At 38.6% G+C, this 18,460-nt stretch overlaps 1 protein-coding gene across 1 annotated transcript in view; it reads right to left on the reverse strand.

Moving 5' to 3' along the window:
• C9 (complement C9) overlaps positions 1 to 18,460 on the reverse strand; it is a 47,134-nt gene that overhangs the window by 378 nt on the left and 28,296 nt on the right. Inside the window, exons 6-10 of the mRNA XM_055146353.1 lie at positions 16,743 to 17,240; positions 13,907 to 14,147; positions 12,138 to 12,263; positions 9,575 to 9,750; positions 2,144 to 2,374 (exon numbers count right to left, since the gene is read on the reverse strand). Of these exons, the coding sequence (XP_055002328.1) occupies positions 2,159 to 2,374; positions 9,575 to 9,750; positions 12,138 to 12,263; positions 13,907 to 14,147; positions 16,743 to 17,240 (1,257 nt within the window). The 3' untranslated portion in view covers positions 2,144 to 2,158. The remainder of the gene's footprint in view (positions 1 to 2,143; positions 2,375 to 9,574; positions 9,751 to 12,137; positions 12,264 to 13,906; positions 14,148 to 16,742; positions 17,241 to 18,460) is intronic.

The raw sequence follows: 18,460 nt of genomic DNA on the forward strand, positions 1-18,460 counted from the left end.
AAATCTGAATGATGACTAGAATGTTAGCTTTGAGTTCATCCACCCATTTTTTATTCCTCCTCTTTACTTCTGCATTGTGATATACCAGATAGAATGAGGTCCTGGGAACAGAATGAGATCTGAGTTAGAAGATATCTTTCTGAAACAGAGGGGCCAATTATTTATTGTAGGCAGAGTAGGAGGGCTCAGTGCTGGAGAAGTAATTGAAGAAAGGGGCTCTGGGAGAACAGATATAGAATAGATTTCTGAAAATAGTGGAGGAAATTTCATGAGAGAGATGTCTATTGGCCTGAGTCTGCAATAGAAGTTTCATATGTGACTTGGTTTGGAAATCAGAGGATTAGGAAATGAAAGAACAGAAGGGAGGAAGGAAGGAGCAATAGAGAAAGGAGGGGAGGAAAGAAAGGAGGAAGGAAGGAGAAATCAAGAAAGGAGGGGAGGGGGCTGGAGTGATAGCACAGCAGGTAGAGCATTTGCTTTGCACACGGCCGACCCAGGTTCGATTCCCAGCATCCCATATTGTCCCCCGAGCACCGCCAGGAGTAATTCCTGAGTGCAAAGCCAGGAGTAACCCCTGTGCATTGCCGGGTGTGACCCAAAAAGCAAAAAAAAAAAAAAAAAAAAGAAAAAGAAAGAAGGGGAGAAGGAAGGAAAGGGAGGCAAGGAAGACATGTCTAAATCCACCTCAGAGATTGTGCATCCCTTTAGTTGGGATGAACAACTGATTTATTTTGCTTTAAGGTTTGCCACTTTTAAAAAGCTAGTAAAGTAGATCTCATGAGCAACCAGGTAGAGAACCGTCGGTTTAGGAGTATAAACACACACGGTGTATAAAGGAAAGGGAAGTAGGATTGGTTGAGTGGAGAGAAAGATGTAGAGCACATCACGTTCAGTGAATTGCATGTAAAAAGAAAGATTACGTATAGTTTTTAGTTTCATGATGGACTTAGGCCAGGGAAGATAAAACTGGACATTCTTCAGAGAACCGATGCGCAGCAGAGTTTTTCTGAGAAAAACGATTTGGAGATAAAGGTTTCATCACAGTCTAAGGTCTTAGTAAATTCTTTTGGCACTAGCAACAGGAAAACTTTATTTTTCCTTGTAAAGAAGTAAAAATATATCTGAGAGGATTAGCTCAGTGCAAAAATCCATTTTCAGATTTTCACATTCCTAAAGTTAAAATTGCAAAATTTAACAAATACTATTTGTGAAAAGTTAAAAAATGTCAAAAGCAGTATTAAATAGTTTTATTGTTACATATGTCCTTTTATATACAAATTCAAAAGTATAGGCTGAAAAGTGGGCACACTAACTTAAGGGAAACAGTCACATCTGAATAATGTATATGAGAGATAAGAGGCAGTAGGGGGTTTTGTTTTACAGGGGAAGAGATGAAATCTGAAGTCCTCCTTACTATATCTATCATCTTAAAAGGGCTTTAAAGTACTTATGTGTAAGCATGCACACACATAGCATGTTTTATATAAATTTGCATATATATGATATGTATATAATCTGTATGTTTGGCATCTGTTAATTCTGAGTATTATTTTGGACACTATATCCTGCAAACTTTTTTTCACATTAATATTTTCCCGACAATTGCTATTTATTACATTTAGAGTTCTGGTTAAATATTGAGTTTGATATTCCCGCTGTTTGCCAAATGACAAGTAGAGGGGACTGTGCCCATTTTAAGCTTCGCATTCTGTTTTTGTCAGCTGGTTACATGGAATCTAGCAGTTTAGTGTAAATTAATTCAAGAATGAGTCTTTAACATAAATAGCTCATGTTAAAGTTATTTAAAAGTTATCATGGCCCTGCTTTTAAAAAGAGAGAGAGAGAGAGAGAGAGAGAGAGGGAGAGAGAGAGAGAGAGAGAGAGAGAGAGAGAGAGAGAGAGAGAGAGAGAGAGAGAGAGAGAGAAATTGAGGCCAGAGCGTTGGTCCAGTGGGTAGGGCATTTGCCATGCATGCTGCCGACCCAGGTTCAATCCCAGTATCCCATATGGTATCCCAAGCACCTCCAGGAGTAATTCCTGACTGCAGAGCCAGGAGTAACTCCTGAGTATCATTGGTGTGACCCAAAGAGCCAACATAAATAAATAAAAGATAAATTAATGACATTTCAAAAGTGGTTCTCACCTGAGAAAGATTGCTTTATTTCCTTCTTTCACAGGCCAGTCCCTCAAAGTTGGCTGGGCACATACATAAGCACTGTCCGTCCATCAGAACCGCCGTGCCTGCATTCTGGCATGGGTAACATTTTCTTGCATCAAATTCAGAGATATAATCTTTAATGGCTTTTTCCAAGTTTTGTTTCTTTTGGTGGGCATCTTTTATTTTCAGTGGGACCAAATTATATATCGGAGATATCTTCAAAAAAATAAAACATTTAGATTATTCAGATTGCAAGAAAGCAGAGTAAAATATCTCTTGGATGTAGGAAATAACTGTAAGAAAGCCAAAAATACTGTAGGTTCTTTTTTCACAGATGGAGCTTGGCGGGATGCTTCACTTAATTATTTGTACATCTATTCATTAGTTTAACAAAATTGAATTAATATTGTTATGACGATTGAATGATTATTATTCAGATCATGTCAAATGTAATGTTAGCATTTTGGGGGATAGAATCATGCCCACCAGTAGTGGGGGGTGTTCCCTGTTCAGTGACTACTCAGTCCTTTCAGGCTTCTCCCTGGTCTTATAATTTTAGTGATTAAGACTAAATTAATTGGTTACACAGGGACAGTGGTGGAGAATCCCTGATATTGGTCATGGTGGTGGGGTGTAGTAACTTTGTACCTCAATACCATAAACTTTAACACTACTACAATTATATTGCTTAAACTATATAAGAAGTAGCAAGTCAGTGCAAAGAAAAAAAAATTTAAAAGACTATACTAAAGTATCCTGCCCACACGACAGAGCCTGGCAAGCTACCTGTGGCGTATTCAATATGCCAAAAACAGTAACAACAAGTCTCACAATGGAGATGTTACTGGTGCCGGCTTGAGCAAATTGACGAGCAATGGGATGATAGTGCTGCAGTGCTACAGTGATACTAAAGGGCTACAGAGATAGTTCAATGGACTGAGGACAGGCTTTCTGTACAGAAGACCTGAGTTAGAACCCCAGCATCACATGGTCTCCTAAGTACTGTATGGTCTCCAGAGAACTATCAGGAGTCCCACTGGTCCCCAAGACAAAAGACTCCCAGTAACTCAATCTAGTTACCATTTTTATGGTCACAGAAATGAATATTAAAATAATCATACATATTATTTTAAAAAGCTGTGATGGATGCTACAAAAGATAGAGATACGTACTTTTTTTTTTTTTTTGCTTTTTTGGGTCACAACTGGCGATGCAGAGGGGTTACTCCTGGCTCTGCACTCAGGAATCACTCCTGGCGGTACTCAGGGGACCATATGGGATGCTGGGAATCGAACCTGGGTCAGCCGTGTGCAAGGCAAACGCCGTACCCGCTGTGCTATTGCTCCAGCCCCAGAGATACGTACTTTTAAAATAAATAATCCGGGTTTAAACTTTTGGAATGTCAATTTGGTGACATATTATTTTGTGAATTGTTTAGTATACCTTCCTGCTTCCCCTGTTTTATCTCGTGCGTTGGATAACACTGGGATTTTTTTTTTTTTTTGCTTTTTTGGGTCACACCCAGCGATGCTCAGGGGTTACTCCTGGCTTTGCACTCAGGAATTACTCCTGGCGTGCTTGGGGGACCATATGGGATGCCGGGGATTGAACCCGGGTCGGCCGTGTGCAAGGCAAACGCCCTACCCGCTGTGCTATCACTCCGGCCCCTGGGTTTTTTTTTTTTTTGCTGCTCCCGCAGGGAGCTTAAGGTTTATTGAACCTCTCCTACAACAGTGCAACTGAGGCACAACTAATAATCCTATATTGCTTTTTTCTCTTTCCTTTATGTCATTTGTATGGGTTATTTAGCAATGTCCTTTCTGTATAGACACAGGAAGACAATTGATACTATGCTACATAACATGGGAGTTAATTGACTCCAAAATAATATTTACTCCTACGTATCCATACTTACTTGACCTAAGCCTCAGTTGCCCTTAGTTCCTAGCACTATAAGAGCAGGGTCCTTACGAGGGACTGATGGACCCAGGACAAGCTGTGAGCTCCCGTGGCATCGAAATGGGCCAGGATAAGCGTCACGGTCATGGACAAACTCTGTCATGACCCAAAAAAGAGGCAATTGAATAAGGACCCTTCTGGGATTAGGAAGACTAACCTGGCCTGAGGACTGTGGTCTGGAACATATAATGAGATGTCCCCAGGAAGAACCAAATTTCAAGCTTAATATATCTCTCACTCTGCTCATACAAAATGACATTACTAAATAAACCATACAAATGACATAAAGGAAAAAGAAAAGCAATATAGAATTATTAGTTGTGCCTCAGTTGCACTGTTGTAGGAGTGGCTCAATAAACCTTAAGCTTTCTGCGGGAGCAGCAAAGACACCCCAGTGCTATCCAGCACTTGTGGCTCATGCATGCCATCTTTGATCAAAGAGGATGTCTGTGCACAGGGCCAGATCTAGAATGTCCCTCAGGGAAAATTCACCTGGGCATTTTTACTTTAACATTTTTTGTTGGTCTTTCTTGGCCAATACTGTTGGAGTTTACTTTGAGATGATTTGAGATTATTAATCTCCCAAAGTAGCAAGAAAAAACAAACAAACAAAAACAACCAATGGTTTGCAATACAGATACTGAGAGGTTTTCACGTTTGGTCCTTTACTTTCAGCACACATCTCCCATCCTGAGCGATTCTTCCAACCATCATTGACTTAGTGATCCCTTCTCTATTCCAGCTGCTTTCTCCCCCAGCTCAAGAGACAGGCTTCCAGCTATGGAGCAATATTCCTTGTGTCTACTGTCCTTGGGTATCAGTCTCATATTCTCTTATTTTATATTCTATCAACGAGCTACTCTTAGCCTCAACCGAGAAATGTTTGGCACAGTAACGGATCAGTACTCCTCAAAGGACTCAGGTCAAAACAGTAAGTTTGAGAAACTGTCATAGACTGGAGACTAATATAACATGACTAAATGTAATATGGGGTCCTGATTGTGCACAACAGCAACAATAGTATTGCAAACTGGGGACAAATCGGTGAAAAAAATTTTTTTTGCTTTTTGGGGTCACACCCAGTGATGCATAGGGGTTACTCCTGGCTCTGCACTCAGGAATTACTCCTGGTGGTTCTCAGAGGACCATATGGGATGCTGAGAATCGAACCCGGGTTGGCTGCATGCAAGGAGAAGACCCTACCCGCTGAACTAGCGCTCTAGCCCCTAAAACTGGTGAAGTTCACATAAGCTCTGTGACTCAGTCCATGTTCAGTTTTTGATTTTGGTAAGTCCACTGTGGTTATGTAGTTAACACTTTGGGGCTGTGGGATGTAGGCTTTTTGTGAACTCAGTATTGTTTTTGCAATTTTACGGCCTACCATTTGTAAACTTTTATTCTAAGTCTAAAGTTATTTCGAAATCAAAAGTAAGAGAGGACAACTGTAATCAAAGATTCCATTAAGAGGGCAAAAAGCATCTTGAGAGAGAAGTTTGCAATAGTTTTTGGAGAGAATGCACTCATATACAAACTATATCAAGAACTTTTACAAAGCCAAAAAAACTGTACACCAGATCATTCTTTAATAAATTCACATGTAGGATTCAGATTTCAGCTATGTTCTATTTATGTGGAAAAAGAAACATCTTACCAACATTGCCATATTGGCACAAGCAACATAAGCATGTGGTAGAGTTATTTGGATGTTTCAAACAAGAAATTCATCTTGTTTTACCCTTCAAAGGAAAACCAAGTTCAGATAATCTAAAATACAGGAATAAAGGGTCATGGAGAAAGAAAGAATAATTGGGATAAAAAGCATAAGCAGCATTCAAATAGATAAAAATGAAGGCCATGCAATGGCATTGGTTTCAAAGGACCCAAGAACTCTGAAGCCAAAAATCCTACAAGAAGACAAAGAACAATTAAAATGTATTCCTTGAAGTTTTCCTGAGTAGTCAAAGCCTTTTCTCTTGCATTTTTGAACTTTTAAGTAATAAAAATTTCCTTTTGGTATCATAAAACACATAAAAATAAATAATATTACTGAATATTAAGTGCATTTTTAAGTTTTAGGCTTGCAACTTAAATTGTATGTCAAGTGGAGTTTTGCTTTTAAATTAGAATGTGTCACTTTTATCCCTCTAAAAGAGAATTAGAAAAAGACTTTTTCTATTCTACTGTAACTGAGCTATTCATAGAGCACTCTCTCTCTCTCTCTCTTGCTCTCTCCCTGTCTCTCTGTTTCTGTCTTTCTGTCTGTCTGTCTGTCTGCCTCTCTCCTTTTGGGACCCTCTTCTGTCTCTTCTGACTCCAGTCAAATATATGAGCATGTTAATTTGACCAAAGTTTTTCTTGCTTTGATCCTGCTTTATAGACAAACTATGTGGTCTCAGAGATATTTTTCATATCTATAAATAACTAGTCTGCATAATTAAAAGGGAGTAGATGTTCCGGTTTCTGAGTTCCTTTCTCACCTAAATGAGGTAGTTTTATTTATTTATTTATTTATTTATTTATTTATTTATTTATTTGGGGGAGTGAGGGGCACACCAGGCAGTGTTCAGATCTTAGTTCTGACTCTGTGCTCAGGGGTCACCCCTGGCTGGGTTCTGGGGACCACCTGTGGTGTTGACAATTGAACCTGAGTCAGCTAAGCATGCCTTGTACTCTCAGCCCACATGAGTTAGTTTTACATGGTATTTTTTACTTACTACTTATAAACAATAAAATAGAACGTGAGGACAAAATTCCTTAATAAGTAGTTGTGCCAAAAAAAGTCAAATCTTTGCAATTAAGTTAATTAGACTAGTAAAGCTGACTTGAAACATGTAACTGACAAAATTTCCTGGGAAAATTAAAAGCTATCCAAGGAAGTAGGAAAAAGCACATTCTAATAATTTTTGAAACAAAATAAGAAGTTAGAGAAAATGGGCCGAAGTGATAGTACAGCGGGTAGGGCATTTGCCTTGCATTCGGCCTACCCCAGGTAGATCTCCAGCATCCCATATGGTCCCCCAAGTACTGCCAGGAGTAATTCCTGAGTGCAGAGCCAGGAGTAAATCCTGAGCATCACTGGGTGTGACCCTCCCTCCCAAAAAATAAAAAAAGGTAAGGAAAATAAGTAACTTTTAAAAGTCATTTGGGGAAAGAAGGATAAGACTAAATAACACTGGAATCTATAATTTTATAATTATACACACCCATAAACCACCTCCTGCCAGCGCTAGATTATCTCCTCATCGGCCACCCTCAAGATCTCACGGCTGCTTCTCCCAGAAGGGAGCATAAATTGAGGCTCCCGTAACCATGCCACCGGACTGTGTGCTGGAGGCTGTTTCCACTCAGGGCACCCCAGACAAGGATGGGTGAGAGCCCTCCCCATCCAAAGGGACCTAGCCCTGGCAGTAGACCTCCACTACTCAACTGTTGCCATGCTCCAGGCCACTTTCCACATACTCGGGCCAAGCCTCACGCATGAGTGAACATATTCCTGGACACATCATCATAAAGGGAAATATATATATATAAATATATATAAAAACATATATATGCATATTTATATATGTTCAACCCACCTTTGTGTCACCACCCTATGTGACTGCTATATAAACTAAGACTGTAAGAACGGAGGGGGTCAGAGTCAGAAGAGAGTCAGAAGTAGGAGTCAGAGTCAGAAGCAGGGGTCAGAGTCAGAAGTGAGAGCTAGTGCAGCCTCCAGAGAGAGAAGCAGAAGGGCTCCAGAGAGAGAGATTGGAAGAAGAGAGATCCGAAGAGACCAGAGGAGAGATGACAAAGACAGAGAGAGGTCGGAAGAGACCAGAGGAGAGACGACAGAGACAGAGTCAGAGATAGAGAGACAGACAGAAGAGAGCACAGCGGCACACACAGAAGCAGAGCACAAAGGAGGAGCCATCTTGATCCTCTATACACAGTGGCTTCAGAGCACCGAATGCAAGGAGTGAGAGAGAGCCGCCCCGAGAGCCCGCAAACACACATCATTGCACACCTTCCACGCGTGTGCTTGTATTTTTTACAGAAGACTATTCAAGAGATAAGATGGTAAGAATTTCCTGACCATAAGGATGTTCATTCTTGGGGCTGGAGAGATAGTACAGCATGTAAAACACTTGCCTTATATGCAGCTAGCCCTGGTTCCATCCCCAGTTTCCCATAGGGTTCCCTGAACATCTCCAGGAGCGATTCTTGAGTTCAGAGCTAGGTGAGCACTGCCAGGTATAGCCCACAAATAAACAAACAAAAAAGGATGTTTATCCTTGGTCTTACTTTCAGAGACCTTATTAACTTTCCCTTACTTTCAGACTGTATGAAATTCCCTTCACAAAAACCCTCTGTGTCAAAAGCATTAGTACAAAGCTTTGAGAAGGCAAGGGATAGCTAGACGCAGATGGAAGAGAACGAATAATTCATGGAACCCTAGGATTTTTGTGCCAGTCTGAGCTGTAATTTCTTCCAAGCAATCTTACTAAATCTTCAGAATAACTTTGGAGCCCAGGGATTTTAGTTTTGCCAAAGTCAGAAAATGTCATATATTCAGTGAGGAACAGAGCCCAGCAGTCAACCAGGGTTGTGTGATCCAAAACCCTATTCCTCTACAGCATGCTCCTTTCCAAGGATAAGATAGGAAAGCACATCTACACAATGGAATACTATACATCTGTTAGAAAAGATGAAGTCATGACCTTTGCATAGTGGATTAACATGGAAAGTATCAACGCTAAGTGAAATGAGTCAAAAAGAGAGAGACATAGAAAGATTGCACTCACCTGTGGAATATAAAGTAACAGAATGGGAGACTAGCACCCAACAATAGTAGATATAAGTACCAAGACGTTGATTCCATGGCTTGGAAGCTGGTCTCACATGTTGGAGGAAAAGGCAGCTCAGATAGAGAAGGGAACAACAGGTAAAGTGTGGTTGGAGGACCTGCTTAGGATAGGAGATGCGTGCTGAAGGTAGACTATAGATCAAACACGATGGCCACTATATACCTCCAATGCAAACCATAACACCCAAAAGGAGAGAGAGAACGAAAGAGAATGCCCTGCCACAGATGTGGGGTGGGATGGGGGGAGATGGGGGTGGGTGTGGGTGGGAGCAATGCTGGGATCATCCGTGGTGGAGAATGGGCACTGGTGAAGGGATGGGGACTCGAGCATTGTATGACTGAAACACAAGCACGGAAGTTTGTAAGTCTGTAACTGTACCTCACAGTGATTCACCAATAAAAAATAAGAAAACAAACAAACAAACAAAAACTTGGCATCATATTTGGCAAAAAAACAAAGGAAAAGATAGGAGAGGCTTTGAGTATCTGCATGTCTTTCAAATCTAGTTAACTACTTATTGAGCTATGTGACATTTATTAACCATAGTGATTAAGTAAACAAGAAAACAAATTTTAAAATAACCTATTGGAAAATAACTTTTCCTTACTTGTTGATTTATGAGCACAGGAGCATCACTTAAGGAAGTGGCCCAATTTACGAAGTCTTTCACATCAATCGTCTTGGTTTTGAGAAGTTTCTCTTTCAGTTCAAGTGTGTATTTGCTTGTTCCTCCTCTTATCAGTGAAACAACATCATCAATGTACTGACCATCTTTGGTGCTTTCTGAGAAAAGGAAACATGAATGAACTACATGTATATGATTTTTTAAAAATATATTTTACATGTCTAATTACTTTTACGTTTTCCTCAGATTTTAACTTTGTAGTTATGTACTATATTTATGATAAAATACATAATGTCAAAGTATGACAAAGTACTGTAGCACTGTCATCCCCTTGTTCATCGATTTGCTCAAGCAGGTACCAGTAACATCTCCATTTGTCCCTGTTGTGTGCTAGTGTAGCCCAGTGGCATCTGCTTGCTCCAGGAACACGAAGTGAGACTTGTTACTGTTTTTGGCATATCAAATATGCCACGGGTAGCTTATCAGACTCTCCGAGAAGGACGGAGGAATTGAACCCGGATTGTCCGCGTGCAAGGCAAACTCTCTACCCACTGTGCTATCGCTTCAGCCCATGACAAAGTACATTATGACAAAAATACTACATAAATTTGCATTGTTACTGTTTCATACTGTATACATTTAGTGCAAAATAATTACCACAATTAATTAACAGGTTTTATGTTCTTGGCCTCACATAATAACCATACTATTTGTTATAGTTGTTATGATGAGAACATTTAAGTTTTACTCTCAAAGAAATTATCAAGCATACAAAAGGATAGTAACTAAAATCTGTGATATTTGACAAAAATTCGTTAAACCCAATTATCCAGTGTTGTTCATAAAAGTTACAGATGAAAATTTACTTCTAGCTTTGTAAAGATAACTTTCATTAGTAATCAATTGTAGATTTCAATTATCTTTCTGATAAAATTTAAATGATAGAATGATTTAGATAGCTTGGAATTTAGATACCTTGTATATCATATATTCACATATTTGTGAACTAAGTTACTTCTGTACATATTATATATTTTTCAAATTGCAGAAATTTTTATGTATATTATATATTATGTAAATATATATTTATATTGCAAATAAGCATATTTACATATAAAGTCTATAAATAGACATTTTATTTTACTATATAAACCAAAAATCTTATATATTATCATTTTATAAAAAATCATATTATAATGATATTTTGGATAGGCTTGCTTTAGATTAACATAATCCGCTGGAGCATAAAAACTGATAAGTGACTCAGATGTGAAACACACAGCCTGCATACATGGACGTAGGTTTGATCATCAGCATCACATACACAAAAAATAAAGATAATAAGAAAGGAAAAGTAAAGAGAATAAAAGAAAAGAAAAGAAGGAGTTGGAATGGCAGTACATTTGCTAAGGGGATTGCCTTGCATGCAGACAACTTGGGTTTGATTGCCAGCACCACATATGTTTCCTCAGGACCAGCAGGGGTGATCACTGAGCCCAGAGCCAGGGTTAAGTAAGCCCATAAGAAGTCTGTGTGGGCCAAAATCCAAAAAATGAAAAAGAAAATTCTTTTATATGCTGGGAATGCGACTCAGTGGTAGATCACTGGTTTTGCATACTTGGGACCTGGGTTTGATACCTGGCATTGCAAGTTTTTAAAAGTTTTAAATTAAAAGTAATAAAAATAAAAAGAATAAAGTAAAACCTCAAAATTTCTTCCTACTATAAATTCTTGTTCATCTCTTTTTCTTTACAAAATACTAATCTTTTTGGTGAATATTTTAGCTGTGTATTTTAAGAACTGGGAAGGAATTTTAGGATGCTTTTGTTTGATTTTTCCAAGGTTTTTTTTATTATGAGAAAATGGAGACTTAGATGAAATGACTAGCATGAAATCATACAGTTAACTTAAGAATGAAGTATTAAAATCATGGCATTTAACTATGTTTCATTTTCTTGTCATTTCATTGGTGGTTTCCAGCTGTAGTCACAGACTGATGGTTAGTATGCTTTTAGAAATACCAACCTGTCCACTTCGTTGCCTCCCTGATACCATCTGATTTTTTACGAATGATTCTAAGGGGCTGGAGAGACAATACAAGGCTTAAGGTGCTTTCCTTGCACATGACTAGCTCCGATTTCAACCCTTTCACCACATCTAGTTCCCTGAGCATTGCCAGGAGTGACCCTTAAACACACTTAAGAGTAAGCCCTTGGTACTGCCAGGGTGGCCTCAAAATCAAGATCAAAACTGAAACATAAAAGTGGTTCTCAAACATTTGTATTTCTGAGAATGCTCTCAGATATTTCTTTCTTTATCTTTTTCCCATTTTAATTTTTACTTTTTTCCCAGTCAGGTACCATCACTTACAAAGCTGTTCACCATAGGATTTCATGCATACAAAGTTCTAGCACTTTTAGGTTTTTTTTTTTTTCCCAATAAAGAGGGTCAACAACAAAGAGGGTACAGAATGAAAGAACTGAGCTCTCACTGACCTCTTTCCTGGACTGGACTTTTTTGGCTTGAGAAGCTATGCACTACTTACCTTGGTTACGTTCACCCTCCGTTTGACAAGCCTTGCCGTCAATATTTGCTGAGACTTCAAATCCAAAACTTACAGAAACTCCTGCATCAAATCCGAGGCACTTCTGTACATCCCTTAGTTCAATACCTGTATTAGTTGAAAAGGATGACATACTGTCTATCAACCTCACTCATACATTTCAGTTTTATTATTTTGTAAGAAATAGATATTTTTTACATGTCTAGACAGTACTACTAGACTCAAACACAAGGTCTTATCTTCATATTAGAATCTTCATATTAGAATCTATTGACCTCCTTTTTTACTTTACTTATCAACTTGGTTGCAAAAGGGCATAAAAGTTTACTCCTTATTTAAAAAGACATAAAGGGCCAGAGAGATAGTATGGTTGGTAAGGTTCTTGCATTATATGCAGCCGACCCAGGTTCAATTCCTGGTCTCCTGAGCCTGGTCAGGACTTAGCTCCTAGCACAGAGACAACAAAAAAAGGTGTTTTTTTTTTTTTTTGACAAAAAAAAAAAATTTAAGCCTAAGAGAAGTACTCCAAAACTAACAGAAGAAGAGAGAAGACAAGATTATTTATATCCTCTTGAGGTAATAATTAGTAATTATACAGTAAATTAGTAATTACTACTTACAGAATGAACAATTAAAATGTATTAATAGACATATTATATTTACATTATTTTTACAAACTTAATAAATTGTGTAGAGTCAGGAAGTTTTGTAGGACATAAACCTCTCCTGTACATATAAAAGACATTGGTGTGTTACCAAAATCCTCTTTCTAGTGATTTTTTATTTGTCTTTTGACCACACCTGGTGGTGCTCAGGACTGACTCCTGGTTCTGTGCTCAAGGATCATTCTGTTGAACTTGCGGGAACCATATAAAGTTTAGAGATGGAGCCCCAGGTCAGCTGTATGCAAGTCAAGTGCCCTGATTGCTGTATTATTTCTCTCGTCCCCTCTTGGTCAATACCAAAAAATACACTTTTAAGTGTGACCAGGAGTGTATTGAACACAGACTTAAATAAATTACCACCATATGGTTAGAATTGTCATGAGATGAGGTAAAGGTAATTTTCTACCCCCTTTTAAAAAAAAATATGTTACACATAAAATACTCATATTGCCTCTCAGTTGAAAATTCAGAACAGGGGGCTGGAGCGATAGCACAATGGGTAGGGCATTTGCCTTGTACACAACCGATCCGGGTTCGATTCCCAGCATTCCATATGGTCCCCTGAGCACCACCAGGAGTAATTCCTGAGTGCAGAGCCAGAAATAACCCCTGTGCATCACCAGGTGTGACCCAAAAAGCAAAAAAAAAAAAGCAAAGAAAATTCAGAACAATATTTCCCTTTTAATATTGAAAGTACTTTAGAAGAACATGGTCATTCATATTATCAAATCAGGCTGCTGAGTCAAGTTAGGTTATGTAACTTATCTGCTCACATCTTCTATCAACCTTTAAACAGCATTTCTATTAAAAACAGCATCATCAAATAATAATGTTATAATGCAATTTTTATTTGCCTTTTACTTTTCAGAATGCTGCTGAGTTGTACACCACTAAATCATTACATTGAAAGCAGAAGTCAATTTGCCACTTGATAGGATTTCAGATGCAAAGGTCATGAAGAAAATTCCCTCCAAGGAGCTCTTTACAGGTCTGTCTAAAGCCTTTAAGCAGTGTAAAAGGTTAGTAATATGAACGAAGTTTGGTTAAAGCAGTATCAGAAGTTGGAAACTCTGTTTCTAGGTATACCTTGTCTTCGCATGGTAGATTTATCCAAAACATATACTAGTTCATATAGTCCTCCTACAGACCCAGAGCTACTGTAGTGGGTTCCATAGGTTTCCAAAAATGCAAAATATTCTCCTTTTTCATAGGTAACTGGAAGAGCTTTGACATCATCCAAGAAAGCTGTTGTCACCATGACATCCCGATTTCTCATCACAAATCTTCCTAGATGAACTACTCCTTTCACATGCAGAAATACTTTCCCCTTTATTGTAAAGCATAGAAGAGAAACAAGAGTTTCATTACCATGGTTTCACATTACACACCTGGAACATTTAGAATTTGAATAAGGCAGAAATATTTTTCAGAAGTAACCATGAGATAGCCCAATATCTCATGGGCTATCTAAAAAGATAAGCCCAATATCTCATGGGCTATCTCATGGGCTATCTAACCATGAGATAGCCCAATATCTCATGGGCTATCTAGTAAAAGATACTAAAAAGTATCACCAAAGGGCTAGAGAGTATGAGGGTTAAGGTACTTTCCTTATGGTTTATCATGGTTCTATCAAGGACTATTCCTGGCTCTGTGGTGAGGAGTGACTCCTGGTACTACTTGCAGGACCATGTGTAGTGCAGTGGACTTGATCTAGGTCTGCAAGGTTATCTCTTGAATTATCTCTCAGGCCTTTGAGCTTCCTTTTTAATACTGCCATATCTCCTCCAGCTCTATTTCTTTTATTACTCTGTTTCCTTTTATTTCATTGCACTTATCACTCATTTCTAAAGACTATATAGCTTCAAGTTTATCATTTTTGTCTCTGTACCCAACTTAATTTTCAGGTCATGAGGAAATGGACTTCATGGGAATGGTTCCCTAATGTATTCTATCGCTAGAATAGACCAATGTGCCTGTCCACATAGTAAATCCAGGGTTGGAGTGATAGCACAGTGGGTAGGGCGTTTGCCTTACACGCGGTCAACCCAGGTTTGATTCCCAGCATCCCATATGGTCCCCTGAGCATCGCCAGGAGTAATTCCTGAGTGTAGAGCCAGGAGTAACCCCTGTGCATTGCCTGGTGTGACCCAAAAAGCAAAAAAAAACAAAAAACAAAAACGAAAAAAAACCCAACCCCCCCCCAAAAAAAACCCAAAGACCTAAAAACTAAAAACACATAGTAAATCCACAAATATTTATTGACTAAGAATTTTCTACCCATATCTATGCTATCATGAATACACGTGTGAATATAGAGGCAATGTCAAGAAACATAAAATAATTATGAAATTAGCAATAATTGTATATAACTGAATAAATTCTTTTTTTTTTTTTTTTGCTTTTTGGGTCACACCTGGCGATGCACAGGGCTTATTCCTGGTTCATGCAGTCAGGAATTACTGCTGGCGGTGCTCAGGGGACCATATGGGATGCTGGGAATCGAACCCGGGTCGGACGCGTGCAAAGCAAACGCCCTACCTGCTGTGCTATCACTCCAGCTCCATGAATTCTTCTTATTTATTTTTTGCTTTGAGGCCATACCTGACTTGGGGCTAGGGGCTATTCCTGGAGTAACTCAGGGGACCAGATGGTATTGCAGACTGGACCTGGGTCTCCGGCATGCAGAGCATGTTCTCTGAGCTCTCTTCTGGGTTTTTTGCTTTTGTTTTTATTTTTTGAACTTCACTCAACTGTGCTTAGAGCTTCTCCAGTTTGGAGTTCAGGAGACACGGTTCATGGGATCAAAATCAGAGCTTCTGCATGCAAAACGTGCTCCAGCCTTTGAGATAACTTCCTGGCCTTGAATTATTATTAAATTGAGACAAGAATATGCTTTCATGGCATCATTACTTTAGAGAAATCCTCTGTGATAAGTAGTCATTATTCTTTTAAAAAATTTTTTTAATTTCATTCAATCACCGTGAGATAGTTATAAGCTTTCATGTTTGGGTTACAATCTCACAATAATCAAAGAGCCATCCCTCCACCAGTGCACATTCCCCACTACCAATATCCCGGGTAACCCCCCCCCTTTCCCACCCTCCCCCTGTCTCTATGGCAGACAATATTCCCCACACTCTTTCTCTACTTTTGGGCATTATAGCTTGCAACACAGACACTGAGAGATCATCATGTTTGGTCCATTATCTACTTTTGGCATGCATCTCCCATCCCAACTGGTTCCTCCAGCCATCATTTTCTTAGTGATTCCTTCTCTATTCCATCTACCTTCTCCCCTCTGCTCATGAAGCAGTCTTCCAGCTATGGGGCAATCCCCCTGGCCCTTGTATCTACTGTCCTTGGGTTTCAGCCTCATGTGATGTTATTTTATACTCCACAAATGAGTGCAGTCCCTCTATGTCTGTCCCTCTCTTTCTTTCTTTTTTTTTTCTTTTTGGGTCACAACTGGCGATGCACGGGGGTTATTTCTGGCTCTGCACTCAGGAATTACTCCTGGCGGTGCTCAGGGGACCATATGGGATGCTGGGAATCGAACCTGGGTCGGCTGCGTGCAAGGCAAATGCCCCTACCTGCTGTGCTGTCGCTCCAGCCCCTGTCCCTCTCTTTCTGAGTAGTCATTATTCTAAGACAGTATGAACAATTAGAAAAATTCTTTACATTCTCCTTTATAATTCAAAGGATCCTATAAACAGTCTATTATTAACTCTCAGTCAAAACTTTTCTTCAGTTTCATTATTTCATTATGACCTTTTGATGACATGTCTGAGAAGGATTTGTCGAATGTTCTTTTCTTCCTATGATCTATCCCTCTCTGCTCTAGACATTTAAATTTATAAAGCAAGGTTAGGTGAGTTTGTAATATCCCATTATATTCTTTAGATTAAGTGCTTAGTCTTACCGTCAGAGAAGAATATGACAATAACCTTCGAATAGTCTCATTTTTGGAATATGAAAATTGAAGTTTACTCTGAAACCCTAAAGGAATTGAGAAGTCTGTGTTTGCAGGAGAGGAGTCTGTGTCTTTAGGGGAGGAGTCTGTGTTTGCAGGAGAGGAGTCTGTGTCTTTAGGGGAGGAGTCTGTGTTTGCAGGAGAGGAGTCTGTGTCTTTAGGGGAGGAGTCTGTGTTTGCAGGAGAGGAGTCTGTGTCTTTAGGGGAGGAGTCTGTGTTTGCAGGAGAGGAGTCTGTGTCATTAGGGGAGAAGTCTGTGTTTGCAGGAGAGGAGACTGTGTTTGCAGGAGAGTCTTGTTGTTTCTTCAGCTGTTTAAGTGCTTCAGTAGGTGTGAATTTCAGATTAAAACCTGCATTAAAAGTTTTTATCTTCTCTCGGACAAACATTTTGAATGATTCAATCTGATCTTCATAAAACTCAGTCCTGAAATTTTTATCAGCTTTGGTCTGAAATAGAATAATAGTATAGTTAAAAGTCCATCCAAAATAAATAGCAAGAAGCAAAAATCAAGAAATTAGTTGAAAAGCCATAGAGCAAAGAACTGAAGAGTTAAGGTAATGGAGTCAACCTCTGGGCTTCAACGTGCGGGCGCCATAACTTTGAGGCTATCCCTCAATAATCTTTCTTGACTGATCTTATTCCTGAGCCTCATATGACTTTATGTAAGTGCTAGACTCACTACATCTATCAAGACCAAAAGATTAGGAGGATTTCATGATATGATACATAGAAAGGACAGAAAAGAACAAGCTTTCAAAAGTTATTAAAATTGAAAGTCATTTGAATAACAAATACACGTTATATCTTACTTTGCATTTTTGTAATTAAAGAAAAAATTATTAAAAAATGTATATCCAAGTCTTTAAGGGCTGGGCACTGTATTTTATACATGTTAACTTAAGTAAAATGGTCAGAATTTTAGTTTTTCTAACATTTATACTTTAGGCAGAAGAAGTTTCTGCAAGCACAGCATATATAGTGTCCCTTGGAAATAACAACATACAATGCTGATACAAGCATGGGTTATACGAGACCAGAAAGCAAGAAGACCGATAATATAATCAAGATTAATTATATTATGGTTCTAGAGTGATAGAGGAATAAAAGCATGGAGGAATAAGTGATATTAAGTGATAAATGGATTATAAAGAAACAGATATATAGGTGGGATCCAAATATATAAGTGGTTATAAATAAGGGTGCACGTTGGGTGAGGTGGGATTGAATGTTGGATTCCAGGAGCAACATAGTTTTAATGAACAGAAGTTCTAGTATCTATCTAGAGATATTTCTATTAAGTAGACTAGATATAGGAAATTAAGAAGGCAGCAAGAAATTTTTGGCAGTTTATATGATAGAAAAGTTGAAATTTTTGCAGGATTTGAGACCAAAGGATGATTATAATCTGGGCACAATTTACAAATTTTTGTTGACTTTTCAAATATAAATTTAATAAAATTATTATTATTATTATTATTGTTTCTGGGATACATACTATGGTGTTCAGGGGATCATATGTGGTGCCATAAATCAATCAAATTAGGGCCAGCTGAAGCAACCATATGAAAGGCAAGTGACTTATTTCCTGTATTATATCTCCAGACCCCTCAAAATTTAAGAGAAATACATGTTTAAAACAATACAATAAAAACTTAAAATATCATTT

This window comes from Sorex araneus, chromosome 1 (assembly GCF_027595985.1).
Source record: "Sorex araneus isolate mSorAra2 chromosome 1, mSorAra2.pri, whole genome shotgun sequence".
NCBI lineage: Eukaryota > Metazoa > Chordata > Mammalia > Eulipotyphla > Soricidae > Sorex > Sorex araneus.